We start from the raw sequence: 15891 nt of genomic DNA on the forward strand, positions 1-15891 counted from the left end.
ATCATTGTCTAAACCTCCTCCTCCTCCGTGTTCTCAGATTCCTCTGAATGCAGGAGATCTCAAACATGCGGTCATCCAGTGTCCTTTTTTCCCATTTACAAACCATTGAGCCTATGAATAGATTGTGGGTGACTTGCAGGGTGGGATGCACTGAAATAATAGCTTTTCTTTTTTTTTTCTACAGGAAGCTCTGACATTTCAACTGTAACCCAGTGACTGTAAAAGCTAAACAAATCACACAATGTGCCTCTCAGTACAAACAGGCCTTTGTGTCACTGTTTAAAGTGGTCAAAACCCCAGAGGATGACTTTAAAAAGTGTAAACCAACGCTTAAAATACAACAAAGGTAAATTAATATGCTTGTTTATTTAATATTTTCCACTGATTTTGGTTTATTCATAATCTTGTATAAAAATTCTTGAAAAACCTGACAAGCATTTGTAGTCCAGTGTGTTTCTAAAGCCACATGGACTTTGGAGTGCATGGAGAGGCTCCCTGCATGCTTTCAGCCGCAAACAGGAAATAATCAAGAGCTAGGAACTTGCAAGTACAATAAGAGCGTGTTAACAGTCTTTTTAGGCACTGAAGTCTCTGGAGTCCCATGTCAGGACTCGTGATGAAGGATATGTTGTTTCTTTAGTTCACTGCTTGGATGGATTCTAAGACTACATTATTCACATTAGCACTTCCAGTCGAATTGATACGGAAAATAAATAAAAATGCAAACTCGTGTCGTCAAATTAGAGCATTACTACTGTCACTGTGATTCAGGAGGTAAACAGGGCTACCAATGTTATCAGGGCATGGTTTTCCAAAATGGGAAATGTCAAAGTAACATGATCATGAGAAGCTGTGTTGGAGATGCAAACCGATATCTCTGAACCAAAAAACAAAATGTGGAAAATTTATATGATAATTCTAATTTAATAGAAACGGAACAAATGCTGATTCTGGTTGGTTACTTGGTCCCATAATGCTTGGTTGAAGACTGGCCGTACAGCCCGTAGAAGTCAGGGTGCCGGGTCGCCTGTGAGGCCTCCATCAGTCCCCTCATGGGAAAATGCTGCAGTGGCTGGCTTGCAGGTAGCGTGGCATGTGGGGGAAACTCCTGAGACGTCATGGAGGGGAAGGAGTCCGATGCTGGGTACGGAGGCCGGGCGCGAGCAGCAGGTGCCCTGGAGCAGCAGCAGTTATTCAGAGTGCACATCAGTACTTTCCTCCCTTCGTACATGGCTTGTTGCGAAGCACCTCCACTGGGGAAATGCGACGGGGGGAATATGGTCCCTGAGTGGTGGCTAGAGCTGGACCCTAGACCCACCATGTGATGGGCTGCAGAGTCAAGGAGTCGGCTATGACCGGGGCCACCATTTGGATTCTGGGAGAGGCCTTCAGAGGAATACATAGATGATGCACGATGGCTCTGATCAGCCAGGAAGGGTTTTTTGCTGCTGTAGATCAGGGGTGGAGGATCCTGGGAGGCGGCGTTTGCTGCATTACTCTCCAGGAAAGCCATGCCGTATTTCCTTTTCTGTAGTCCTGAACCAGCCCCCATGTGGGAGCTGGCAGAGCTGCTGTGAGACTGGACAAGCTCAAGGATGGGCGCCTCATTGAACGGTTCTGAGAGGGGCAAATGGTGGTGGGGCAGAAAGAGATAAGAGTTAATTCTGACCATACTGACATACATATCTCAAAATACACTTTTACTAGTTGCAACTTTTTCTCACCTTCCAGCATTTTTCGCATGTTCTTTTCTCTTGTTGAAAGTTCAGTTAGCAAGTGATGAGAGTTGAGCTGGCCCACTCTGAGAGGAGGGATAGCACTAATCAGAAACGAGTTTGACCTAAAAAAAAAAAAAAAAAGGAAGAGGGACACATTAAATACTTTGGACCAGATTCAATGAGCAGTTTGCACCCTTGGTTGAGATGCATTCTGCACCTTGACACCTGCGTTTTACTGCAAGACTGGAAGCATACTTTGCTTGTCAAATGACCTACATACCTTAAATTAGAACCACACTATATGAGGAAAATATGCCATATGCAATACTGTTGTTGAATGATATTCGCTGTGATAAATACAGGTGGTGAAGTGTACTCAGTTCTGCCTTTCTGCTCCTTTCAGTGTGCTGCTAAATACAAAAAATGACTTGCTGAATCAAAAAAATGAAAGAATATTAAGTCGAACATTCTTTTATTGAACAGATTGAATGTTGAACTCAACACAAAAAGGCACCAATAAAAAAAGGAATGCAATTTTCTATGGATGTTCTCTTTTAATTAATCCAAAAATCCCTGACTGCACTATCACAGTCTTTACAATGTGTTCACAGTGGACATGACATCACGATGACGACAAAAACACGATACCGTGCAGCCTGACCTTACATGCAACAGTCAAGTATACAACTCTGCTTCATGCATACATATCTTAAGTAGGATTATGCGAGTAATAAGATAAAAAATACAGGGTGGGTGACTGCATATTCCTCTACTAGAGCCCACCTAAATTGCACAAGTATATGAAAAATAAATTGTGGTTGTGAAGGGAATGAGAGTCAGTGCACCAAGAAAGCATGCAGGAAAGCATCAGCAGTTTAGTTCAAAGTAATGAACAACTTCTTAGAAAGAAGAGAGAGCAGGAATATTAAATACCTACAATATATAACTGTTTAATAATAGCAAACAACACTTCAGTACTTGCTGACTCGCTGCTATTGTAAATGAGTTTCTAATTACACAAAGATTGCAGACACTAAGTTGCCGCGCACTTCTGTGTACTTTCTCACCCAGACTGTCTAATGTATGATTAACATTAAATTAACCATGTACCAGTTAAGTGAAATAAAACACAAGAACAAATGCGTACCTGTCCATTAGCAGCTGGTAAGGTTTTGTGTTCTGAAAAAGAAAACAAGATGCACAAGTCTTTCAGATCCACTTTTAAACAGCTACTGAGGAGAACAGAGGAACATATAGACAGTGGGCCTGCTGTGATCTGTCTCTGCACATTGTGTATATGCATCAATGTTACAAAAAGAGCTTTGTGTGCGACAACACTTTGACAACATTTGATTCTGTGGATGCAAACACTGTAAAAACATTGCCAGTAGTTGTGTGAATCATGCGTGTCTGTGTGGCGGTACAGACACGAGTGCATTTGTACCTTCATGAAGTTAATGCCGTCTGCTCTTTTGAAGAACGTTTGTACTGAGCTCAGGAGTTTTTCTGCTTCCTGGCGCCTCTCGTTGAGCTGCAAAACCTGCTGGGAGTTTTTCCTCACATACATGGTGTAAGTGCTCTCCAGCATCTGCATGGTTTCAGCCTGGTTCGCCTCTAGCAACGCATGCATCCTCTGATACTGGGCTCTGGCACGCTCCTTCAGATCAGACACTGCGTCCTGTGCAGAAACAACAAGTTGGGGGAAAGGCTGATTTACAAACACACACGCTCACACCAATTATACAGGCATGCCCTCTCTGTTATGTCAAAATGAATCAACCAGCAATGGAAAGTGTGACTCAGCTTTTTGTCATGTCTGAAAAAACAAAATTACTAACAGGTTGTCACTATTCTTTATTTAATCTGTCTCCAAATCCTCCAAAGGTGCAATATTAAATCTTTCTATTGCCAATTTAAACAAAGAATTTAACATTTTTAGCATTCAGCATAAAAAAAGTAAAGACCTGGAATAAAGTAAAAGTGTGCTTCAGTACACAGTAATGAAACCAAGTGTTCTCTTTCTGTAGGTTAAAGTGTATTTTTTCTTACTTCATTTTGTTGAATTGGTGCTTTTTGAAGTGGGGGAAGTCATTTGCAAAAAGCATTTTCCACCCTAATGCACCAGCCATTCAAAGCTAGAGATAAATTACATTTTCTTTTCATTTCGCAACAGTGAACAAAGGTACGGAGTCATTTCATTACAGCGGCGTGTGGACAGAATTATTGCACAAAACCCACACGATGACAAATAACCGAGGGACACGTACTGATAATGTTCAGAACTGTGTCTCTGCGAGTACATGAAACGTGTGTATCGTACTGTACCTTCATCAGTGTCTTGTCTGACTCCAGCTTGGTGAGCTGCTCATCGATGTTCTGAACACGACCATCCAGTCTGTCTTGCTGCCTCATTAGCATGGCCTGTGGAGAGATGGCACACAAGAGATGGATTAGACAGATGAACCACAACAGGATCCAGAGAAAAATAGAAAAAAATATATATGTACAAACTCTTTCTTATAACTCAGACCTCTGCTGTGACCTCAGCAAACCTGGCTGCTATTCATGAGTCACTAAGACAACGTCCTCCACAATCTTGATTGGATGGAGGACAGAACAGCTGCCAGCAGCAACCACATGCATTTATCGATGAGGCAAGCACAAACAAAGGCAAACACAATTGCACAAATCCATCTCTGATTGCTTCTGAGTTAGTTGGGGACTATGCTACATCAAGTGAAGTCCATTGTTGCGACCAGCCTACTTCCTCTGTGGGCTGAATCAGGCTGCAAAAAGAGCCAGAGGCCAGTAAAAGAGCCGGTAAACATAATCCTTCTCCTTTTACTGCAGGAGATGGAAATCAATCTACAGTCACAGGCTGACAGCTAACTAGGAACAGGGGAGGGCAGGTACGCTTTTTAATGAACTGTTTCTGCATGGGAAAGGCACCATGCCCAAATAAGAGAAAACCCGCTGTCATGGCAACAAAGCCTTGTGTATGTATTTATATGTGAAAGCTAATGTGTATGTGAGGGAGCAGGAGGGAGCAAAAAGCGGGGGTGTCTCACTACCCCTCTCTGCTTTCTCATTTTGCCACATGCATTGCTCCCATTGTTTGCATTGGCCTCTGTGTCAGTGACAGATTGTCATGTCTGTGTGCATAATGCTGGGTCGGCTCTCGGCTCTCTCCCTCCGCATGAGTGTGCATGGGAGAAAGGGAACGGGAGGAAAAAGTGCAGTTGGGCTCTGCTTGCACATGCCAAGAACGGGCAGAGAGAAAGTGAGAAAGACATACAAAAAAGAGGGTGAAACCAACAGAGGGAAAGTTTGAATTGAAAAAGAGAGATAGGGAGAATGAGGACATTCCTGCGGTCTCTAGTGAGCGAGTTTCAGGGTAGCTGCGTTGTGGTATCACAGCAACAGGCCTCTTCAGCTGCTTACAACACTCATGGAGTCTTATGTACAACAACTGGCTGGCTACTACACTATACCACAATGAACAGTTCCAACAGTCCATCTGATTTCTAAAACAAATCTGCAAAAAAAGACTCAAATGCTAGCCAATACACAATACTACATATTTTCTCAGTGGACTTGGACTGGCAGTTTTCCCCAGACATTTTTCTGTCTCTTCCAGTTCACATGGTTCACAATGTAAGGTAACTTGAACTAGGACACTGGCTTTGGGCATTTGAAAGGATGCACTAACAAAGGAAAATCCACATAATAAAACACAAAAGTAGTATTTAAAGCAACATAATCTGATTTCTTTGGGACACAGCATTGGCATACCTGACCAATCAATCACCATACAATTGTTGGCGCATGTGTTAGCAAACAGTAGCCTAATTATACGTACAGCTGATGGATGTATTATTAAAAGTGGACACCAGACCCCTGAGATGGGGCCTATTCAGTCCAGTGACAATTTCCTTGCATGGCGGAGCTAAAAAGTTTCTAGCCTCAGGGGTACGCAGCCCACTAAATATGTGCTGTAGTGTTCCTCCCACTGGCCCTGCCCCAGAGTTCCTACTAGGCTCACAGACTTTACATCGTGATTAAGTCACATATTTTTAAATTGCTTTTTTCAGCCTATAATAAAAAGAGTCATAACTCTCGAATAAGGTGTCCTGTCAACAGTTTAACACGTCTCTTTTATGGTGGTCTATGGGGAAAATGATGCAAAAAAGTTGTGTGGAAGACTTGTTTTTTTCTCCCAGAAAATAAAAACACAATGAGATTTCTGATTAATAATCATCAATAATTTGAATATAACCACTGAGTGGGTTACCGCAAGCGTTAAAACAAATAAAAAATCTGGTAAGTTGATAAATTTAACTCACTTTATCGAATTCAGCCTTAAAAAAAAAGGGAAAAACACTATTTATGCCATATCACAATACAACGATATCCCAAATCTAAGACAATATTCTAATATCTTGATAATTATGCCCTAGTTCATGGTATGTACACGACTCTCTGTTAACAATCCCACAATGCAATGCTTGGTGAGTAAATACTGCACATCTAGATTGCCGTGTTCCCAATAAGAGTCCATATGAACGCTTCCCTGTTGTGATAATTACAGCCTCGGAAGGGGAAATATTTTGAGAGCTCCTAGTTCAGGAGTGACTTCCCGTGTCATGAAACACAAGCTCATGAGTTCCATCTAAAGACATATTGAGTGTCTATCATACAGGAAGTAGTGAATAAGTGAATGAAGGCATGATTTTAGACACAGCCGCTAACTGTGGTAGCTAACTTCAATGTTAGCTGGTAACAAACTTTGTCAGTCTGCTATTTGGTGCTGGGCAGGAAGCGCACAGTGGGTTTATCAAAGTCATTTGTGTCACTACTTGCTGCAGCAGGAAACGTTGCTGATGAGAGCAGTGGGGGTAAACCAAATCAGTAAAGTTGCCTTATGGTCATAAAACCAAAACAATTAACTGAAAAACACTAAAAAGCTTCATAGAGAGGAGAATAGTGCAGAGTTGGGTGACAATTCTCTGTGGGTTTGTCACTACGAGTGACCCTTCTTAGATCACACACAGTCATTTAATCTGCTGTTCATACAAAAATATTGATCAGTGCAGCTTTAAGTGCTTAGAAGAAAACATTTCCAATAATATGATCATGCATTCGTTGCTGCATCCCTGTTGCACTGTCAACGGTCAGCGTTACAGGGGAGTCTCACTAGAAAAATCAGGAATGCATTTTACTTTATGGTTTGTATTACCGAGGTTGATGCAGTGTGAGCACAAGGGATGGGGACTAACCTGAGCTGTTGAAGCAAGCCCAACATCATAAAATCATCAATTATACAGTTGCTGGGGCAACATGCCTGCCTTTAATTAGCCTTCAGCTAAGTGTATGTTGTTTTTACTTTGGAGGAATGTAACTGACATCTACACTTAAATATAATTTATTTTTTTTCACAGGCAGAATACGAGCTCAGGGTTCAGATACTTTCCCTGTAGCCTCAGGAAGCTCAGCATCACGCGCCTTGGAAACTATTCTTCTCAGTTCTGTTTTCTGGGGCATATAAACTAGCGTTTCGATGACTAGTTGATCGAGTGGTCAATTAACAGAAAATTAACTGCCAACTCTTTTGATATTTATGGATGGGTATCGGGAATCGACACCGTTAAGGTATTGACCCAAATAACCTAGTATTTAGTAGCACTGAAACTTCTCAAGTCAAACAGTTCGTGCATTTGATCTTTTTTATTCCCACCAAATAACCGCAGGAGTTGTTAGATTTAATGTGCCTTGTGACAGGCCCACTACCGCAGCAGCTCCAGCCCATGATGTCTGTGGTGTGGTGAAATCAATGCAGTGTATTTCACGATGTTCAGCATGCCAAGATGTAACCCCACAAGTGGTGGTGGCATTTTCTGCAACTGAATGCTTCCAATCAGACAATGGGTATCAAACAAAGTAGGAAAAAAAGTATGAAATTTAATTTCAAGGGTGCTAGTATTGGTATCATAACCCTTTAAAGCCTGCGACTCCGCACCAATTTGTTAGAACAGAAGAAGCCTGAGATGAGAGGTGAAACGTCTTCAAGACACTCAAGCATGTCCAGTTGCCTACGATATAGCACTTAGGATTACCATGACCTGGATGACTGAGAATCTTCACTAACAGCTTTTTAAACATTACCCAGCCCTGTTAATAATCATTTTAAGTCATAATAATCAAATAAGTCAATCATTTGCTTGCTCCATGCTTGTTAAACATGAGAATTTGAAGATTTTCTTTGTCAAACATAATAGTCAACTGAAGAGGTTTGGATTTTCAGAATGTAGGATGGATAAAACACACCATTCGAAGACATCACGTTTACTGACAAAACAACAGCCCTGATATAAACCCAGTTTTTGACCAGTGAATGTAGAGCCATGTCACTATGAGCTATTCCTTGTATTGTTTGTATCAGATGTTAGTTCTATCAGTTTGCACATGAGGATTGCGGATGTATTAAGGGAGCACCACTGGCTGAGCAAGTTGTGTTTGATGAATGGTTGGCCATTTCACCAAAGCATGACCTGTTCTACTTAATACATCAGTCATGCACATGCAAACCACAAGCACAGGGGTGAGGTGGGACGTTGGTGGAATTCATCTTTGGTAAAAATGTACCAATTCACTAATGAAAGAGGATGAGAAGACAGCGCAGAAACATGTATCCATTCTGTTTGTCAGACCTTAAAGAAACACAGTAGACATGCTATGTAGCTACCGTTAGCAGCTAACATTACTTTCAATCACTTTTGTGCACCTATAGAGGTTGGCCACATGGACATCATGCCCTGACATGAGACTGGCAGTATTCATGTTGAAAATCAACAGAGTGGTCCTCAATCATGTGTCACGCACTAATAACACATCCCACACCTGTTCTACATCTCCACACTACCTCCTGCTTATACAGGCCGTTTCAGCTGAACAGTCCTCTTCAAACAACCCCTAACGGCTGACTCTGCCCTGCACACTCACGTGGTACCTATTTACTTTGCTGTGCTTTTTGTGTCATCCAGTTTTTCATGTACTGTGTGTGCAATACCTTTCAGACAGCACACCTGCATTAATAATAACCTTCTTAACACAGGGTATAAAAGCTCAGGGGTGTCTCATACCTTCTGTGTGACTGTTGTATTGACGAAAACAGGAAAGAACACTTTGTTGGGTTATTGCTGTCGTAAACGGTGCATGAACTGCTTTATGTGACTTGCCGTCACATAATGGCAACAGCTTCTCTGTGCCTGGATGCTTCTGCTCAACAACTGTGTCTTCCTCATTTTGCCATGTTTCCTCCAATTCCCTTTTTGTCTTGTGTGCTTGAAATAGCATAAGGGGACAGGAGGGAACTGTCTGGTTGCTGATCTCTCTGTAGCAGAGTGAAAGCCTACCTTTATCAAGATTAAATCCACCAATGATCACTTTCCCCACTGTCCTATTTAGGCATCCAGACACCCGCGGGTTGCCAGGAAGCTCATGTTTAAATGAGGAGCCTCAGGCTCAATGAACAGAGAGCCTCTTTCACAATCAACTGACAACCATTCCCTACGTCTGATGTCAATGGACTGCCCTCAGCATTCTGGGGAACTGACTCACTCCAGCCCAGATACAAGAAACTGCAAACGGCAGAGCTTCCATGAGCGATGGTTTCCTGCTGAGGTGCCTGAGAAAACCAAGGTGAGGCTGTGTGGGAGGACTCCTCCTCCGCCTGTCCCAGGGACGACATTACCATTATATTACTCCTCCTTTCTTGTCTTAAAATTACCAGCAAGCCTGCAAAAGGTTACTGTAAAAGTCTCCTTGGAGAGCCAAAGATAACCAAAGATATGAACATAGCTACATTGGTTTTTCCCTTTTTGTTTATCCCAAAAGCAACAAGAGTGCTGCCAGGGGAATTTAAAATCCTTTTACCAAAATAGACCACAGCTCTGTCAAGGAGAACGACCTCTTAGCAAGAAATGTAGAGAAGCCACTCTGGCCTCAAATTACTCAAAGAAATAAAGCAGCATACAAGAAGCCTAACTTTTGGCCATTGCTACATTTATCAGTGTTAGAGTGCACTCTGCGTCTGAAGGCCCAAGCATGGACAGTGTTAATTTGAGAAGAGCCAGGAACTCTGACTCCTGGATAACTCCATTTACCCTGCGAACATACAGTTGTGAAGGAACAGAAAGATGGGTGGGTGTGTGCATGTGTGTGTAGAGAGCAGCTGTGGAAAGGGCTGAACAGACATCTTTTGTCCCAATAATAGCTCTGAACCAGAGCAACAGTTTGCACCAAAGGCTTCAACCGATTTAGAACTTTGTGATCCACACACTGGAGAGAAATGCGTCTGTAACTTTCCCGACTGGAATAATACGATCACCAAACGTATCAACAAGACCACAACACGGCAGATGCTAAAACTAATCTGATTCTCACATCCGCCCCTCAGCGATAGGGAGAAACAGGGAAGAAATGTGTATAAGGCAGTGTGGGTGGTTGTTTTTTTTACACCTTGCCACTTACATTAGACTTGTGAGAAAGCGAACCGAGATAACGTACAGACCTGAGGACAATACAGAAGTGGACGCAGCCATGACACCATGGTCTTAAATGCATCCTGAGGTCAACCCTGCCAAGGCAGTTCACTTTCCACCTACTCTCGGCCTAGTCCACACGCACACGGGTATTTTTTACAACATAGCTTTTTCTGTGCATGTTAGTCTTTTGTCCACATTCAAACTGCATTTTAGGTCACTGACCAGAGTCCTTTTGGAAACTCCTTTCAGGGTAAAGATTCTCAGAAAGTCCATTTTCAGTGTTGACGTGTAGACAGAGAAAACTAGGTTTTGGCATGAGATGTCAGAGTGTGCTTTGTGAGGCATCACAAATGAGGCGACATTTCATGCAATGGTGGATGTGACAAAAATAGTGCTGGCTCTAACCTTGCTAACAGGACTTTTTACATGTTTGTACAGTTACTCGTCGGCTGTACTGAGAATCAGAGGCACCAGAATGTGCTACAGAGGTCACATAGTAGCATTGCAGTCAGGTAGCCTTCGATAATAGCTTCTTTTTTTTTTTTTTGATTGGCCAACAACTTCATGTTCTTGAGGATAAAAAACAACGACTGGCCAGCTCACCCAGTGTAAAAGTCCATGGTATGTGTACTTAACTGTAGTTAAAAACCCTTTATTAATACATGAATAACCAAGGCGTTTCGATGATAACACCCTGATAAAGACTCCGGTCGAAACACGTTGGTTATCCATGTACTAATAAAAGATTTTTAGCTAGACTCTTTGCCCCATCCTTGAAGAGCACCTGATTTTTTTTTTTACAACTAACTACACAGGGCCTTAACCCAGCTCAGCACTAACTAGTTTTTCCTAAACTTCGTCTTCTTATGTGCGTAATTGGCCAACATGGCTTTGGGTAAGGGTTTTTTTTTTTATCTACAATAGAGTTGGTATGATACCAATACCAGTACAAGAACTGCCTCCAATACTTCTTAAAATGCTGGACTGGCTATCAACGAGTGCACGAATCTATGCACAGATCCGATACCACCTAATTTATCCATTACCTTTAAAGTAATTTCACACCCAGATAAAATGGCAGAAATCAATTTGCTGCCTGATACAGTAGCCTACACAGCAAGCTGCGCCGTACAGCCATTGGCAACTACTGTTTTAGAGCAGTGAAGAAGAATTGATTTCCAGTAAATAGTAAGAACAGAATAGAACGTCAAATTAAAAAATAATAGAAAGGTCTATAGCATTTATTCTCTGTATGTATTTGTGAATGCTTTACAAAGGGTTTAACCTGAGTCATGCTATACAATGACAGCAATCATTTCACCTTTATACAGGGAGTGTTTACGCAATGGGATCAGATCAGTACTTGGTATCAGCCGATACACAAGTTCAGGTATCTGATTCGGTATTGGGAAGAAAAAATGGTATTGAAACGTCTCTAGTTTTATGGCTGACTGTTGGTTTGGCATGATCCTGACAGCATTTCAATTGTGTTTTTGCATTGTCATTTTGACAGAGATTTGGGGGGGATTTTTTGGGGGAACGAAGGAGAAAAATGCCTATTTTCAAAAATGCCCATGTATATTTGATAACCACATACTGTAGAATCTATTTTCCTCTTTTCATCCCTTCTTTGTCTTCCTGAAAATTTCCAACCCCTGAAAATGGTTGAAATGCAAAGTTATAAAATTGCTGCCTTGTAAAAATTTATACAAATCACCACATTTCCTTCTCAAAAACATTATGTCAGATCATTTATGGGCCTCTACAGCCCTACCCGTGTGCATTTCCTCCTGAACAACTCCTGAAACTGATCAGGGTAGCTAACATAAACAAACCACATGTGGATCCACCCCCACTGCACAGGGGTCACTGTTTCCGGTGGATGCAGATTGCATCACAGCACTTACCCGAGGGCACAGGGCGGCTAATGTGAAGGCGTGGCAATGTGGAATGGGTGGTTTGATCAAGGTTAAAAGCTGTGTGGGACGTATGCCTGCATGTGTGTGCATGTGTGTGCTATCATCTACCCCCTGAGGGGTGGCTTTCACCTGTCCAGTCCTCTCACATCAGAGTAGATTAAAGGCAGAGGCAAAGAGAGGAGGTCTTTATAGACTGCTGAACTGAAAGAAATGTTTGCTTTCAGGAATCCACGCAGGAAATCAAATCTTTTGACAGTCACCTGCCTGTCAGCTGATCGTTCCAAGTGAATGGGTGAGTAAGAGAGTATGTGCGGGTGCGATTTATGTACCTGCATTTGTATGCGTTGCGTATCCACATCGCAGACTGTGTGTCTTTGGTTAGTGCAGTGAGAGATGCAGCAGAATGGACACAGAGCCACCTGCTCTTCTTCACAGTGGAGCAGCCTGTACTCCTCATGACTGGGACAGGTCCAAGCGCTCAGCTCCTCGGCGTCAACTAACAGGTGTCCCGGGGCTGCACATGGCTGCTGTAGGTGCGTCTGGATGTGAGTTTGGCAGCAGGGCTCCTTACAGCGCAGACAGACCTTCCGCACAGGCAGCGGGGGGCCTCGTCTGCACAGGACACAGTGCAGCACAGCAGGGACCTTCTCAGTGTTCAGCGCGTTAAATCGCTTCACTATGTTGGCGAGCTTAAAGTTCTTCTCCAGTGTGGGTTTCTGCTCGTAGTCATGGTTGCACTCGGGACAGCGGACTGCGGCGCTGTCTTTGGCCCAAGCCTCAGAGATGCAACCCTTGCAGAAGTTGTGCTTGCATGGCAGCTGGATGGGTTCTTCGAAAACATTCAGGCAGATGGGACACAGGAGCTCCTCTTCGAAGCAGTTCTTCCAACTTTCATCCATGACTTCAGCTGGATCCAAACTGATGCTGTGTGACTAGAAAGAGCAAGAGAGTTAATTTCTAAACATGGATTACAGCTTCCTGCAGGGTGCTATCTTTCAAATGTCACCCTTATGGAAATTAAGCCTACATATTTCTACTTCCAAAATGGCACAGAGAGATGTGTGACAAACTATTTAGAGGTAAATGCCTGTGAGGAGTAGATCATAATGGTACAGGAATAAGCAAATGGAGCACTAGCAGGCGACAACTGACTCCAGAGGCACAGATTAGGTCAAGTGTCCAACCAAGTGCAACCACAGTGAAACTTCGACAACGCACCCCCAAACTATTAGCACGATAAAACAATTCACATTACGCACAATGATATTACAACATTTGGCTTGTGAGCTGGGGAATTCGCGACAGGACGGTACAAGCTGTGGCGTCTCAAAGCAAGTGACAACTTGCTACAGAATAACACTAGAAATGGGACTAATAAAATGTCACGCTGGGCTACACTGACATTTTATTTTCACGCGAGGACACTCTTTATAACTGTTAATAAAGCATTATAGCAGTGTAATAAAGCATATTAGGTGTGTTCTTATAGAAGAAAAGCAACGTTACCAACTATTTATTTTCCATGCCGTCGGCGGACTCAGTGCACCTATAATGCCGTAGAGCTTCGCATCCAGCCCGCGGTGAGATTCAGCACCTCCGATTAGGTTTTTGTGTCCGACGCAACGTTCAACACCGGGATTTTATAAAGATTCCCGGCTGGTGTTTGGCTCGTTTCGCTTTCCCGTCAACTCTCTGACTAATATTTAATGGTAAGTGCAGGCAGACTGTGAGTCGTCGGCTGGGAGCTCAGTGCTTCCACACCGACTGCCCCCCTCCGATAACGTGACCCGTCACAGAGTTGATACATAGACGGGGAGGAGCCGAGCGGAGGAAGGCGAGGAAACGGCCACAGCAAACTCTACCGGAGAGACTGCAAATGAACAGGAGACGTGTGTGACCTGTCATTCTTTGCACCACTGGTTCCTAAAGTGGAGGCCCGGCTGGCTGACACAGAGGCCCCCAGGGGCCCATGAGAGGATCGATGCATGAGGGGAATTTTAAAGACACAAGCTGAAACACTGTGAGCACCTTCCCTATGTGTGGACACAGTATACCTGCGATCACTTTATAATATCTCCAATAAATTGTAGCCAGCAGCTTTATTAATGGCTAATACACTTTCATAATGCCTCTGTCAGGCTCTATATTTTAACTGTTTTATTACCATATAAATGGGTCAACACCAGCCAACGGGATTTACCACAACCTGGCAACCCAAACTTGCTTTTGGATCCATAAAGCATTAGTAAACTGTTTATTAAACATTAATTATGCCATAGTTTTCTACTTTAAACCCTTTATAATGAACCCTATTTTAAGATAAGACTGTATTAATCTCCCACCGGGGAAATTCACACATTATAGAGTCAAAAAAATACAAATAAAATAAAATATAAACTCTATATACACTACATGCACCTTTCACTTAGACAGATATAAGTATACGTTCATGATTTATAGTTGCATGGAATAAATGTATTACACATATGGTGTGTATTTTTACTGTAAAAATACAGAATTCTATCAATATTAATGCACAGTAAGTGGTAAAATTTCACACAGAAATGCAATGTTACACTGATATAAGTAAGCCTACATATAAATGATATATACAATTATTATTATTACATACAAATATATAATTATCATACATATTTATAGCCTACATATTTTACATACTATATATATATATATATATATATATATATATGACAGTATAATTAAATGATAGATATAAGAATATTTACACAGTATAAATATTTATAATGTGTACATTACATATATAATGTGCATACATATTTTTCACCACACATATCCTCAATATGTAAAGTAAAGTAAACATTATTGGAAATTCATATTGGGCACAGTGCTACATTTCATTGCTTCACAGCACAAGATAAAAACATCATCACAAGGAGAGTTCTGTCACATAAAACAGATGTGGACTACATTTAACAATCACAACACAGGGACATACAGACGTCTAAAGTGCAAGAAAAAGTGCCGAGTGCTTGGGCGCTGTGTGTTCATTGCACTAGTTTTTAAACATTGTTCAACAGCTTAATGGAGGCTGGAACAAGTCTTTTGCTGTATATTATACACACACGTGGTTCACAAAAGACAAAGATCCTTATGTGCACACTTGCGCTCAGGAACATTATCGTTGAAGACTGGAAGATTTAACGCCACCCCAAAGGAGGACAGAATTTGTTTGTCGTGTAGGTGAAGTTGAGAATGAGGTTCACTTCTTGTTATACTGTCCTGTATATTAAGACATAAGGAATGTACTTTTCAGTAAGATGGCCTCTATCTATGTTGATTTCTTTTGGTTGGATGATGATGAAAAATTTGAGACATTTGGGACAGAAGGCAGAGTATTCTGCTTCTGGACTAAGTAGTAAAACAACATCTACTTTTGATTGTTACTGCAACGTCATTGTGATGGTGTCTTGTAAACCCATGAGTGTTGGGCACATGTAAGTGTGCGTGACACAAATAAAAATCAATCGTATAGTATGTGTAACATGTAGGCTATGAATATGTGTAATATATTCAGGAATACTACTGCACTTACAGTATACCACATACACGTCACTTGTCAACCACCATGGTGATGCTGCATTATGGCAACAGTGTGTTTGTGTGTGAATGAGAGGCAAACACATTAATAAAAGCATTTACACACAAAACAGGCAAACAGGCTCCTCTGTA

General features: G+C 42.0%; 1 protein-coding gene across 2 annotated transcripts; it reads right to left on the bottom strand.

Annotated features, from left to right (window-relative positions):
* Positions 1–347: 347 nt before the first annotated feature.
* Positions 348–13966, bottom strand: LOC117247895 (E3 ubiquitin-protein ligase TRIM8). Of its 2 annotated transcripts, none has more exons than XM_033612513.2 (7): positions 13691–13966; positions 12510–13112; positions 4044–4139; positions 3163–3396; positions 2866–2897; positions 1725–1840; positions 348–1617 (listed from the first exon to the last, which is right to left on the bottom strand). In XM_033612513.2, the coding sequence occupies exons 2-7, from the start codon at positions 13077–13079 to the stop codon at positions 959–961; spliced, it is 1707 nt and encodes a 568-aa protein (XP_033468404.1). In that variant the 5' UTR covers positions 13080–13112; positions 13691–13966; the 3' UTR covers positions 348–958. The 2 variants fall into 2 exon arrangements, with proteins under 2 accessions (XP_033468404.1, XP_033468403.1); XM_033612512.2 differs by having other exon boundaries at positions 13687–13966.
* Between the last annotated feature and the right edge of the window lie 1925 nt (positions 13967–15891).

Source organism: Epinephelus lanceolatus, chromosome 17 (genome assembly GCF_041903045.1).
Source record: "Epinephelus lanceolatus isolate andai-2023 chromosome 17, ASM4190304v1, whole genome shotgun sequence".
NCBI lineage: Eukaryota > Metazoa > Chordata > Actinopteri > Perciformes > Serranidae > Epinephelus > Epinephelus lanceolatus.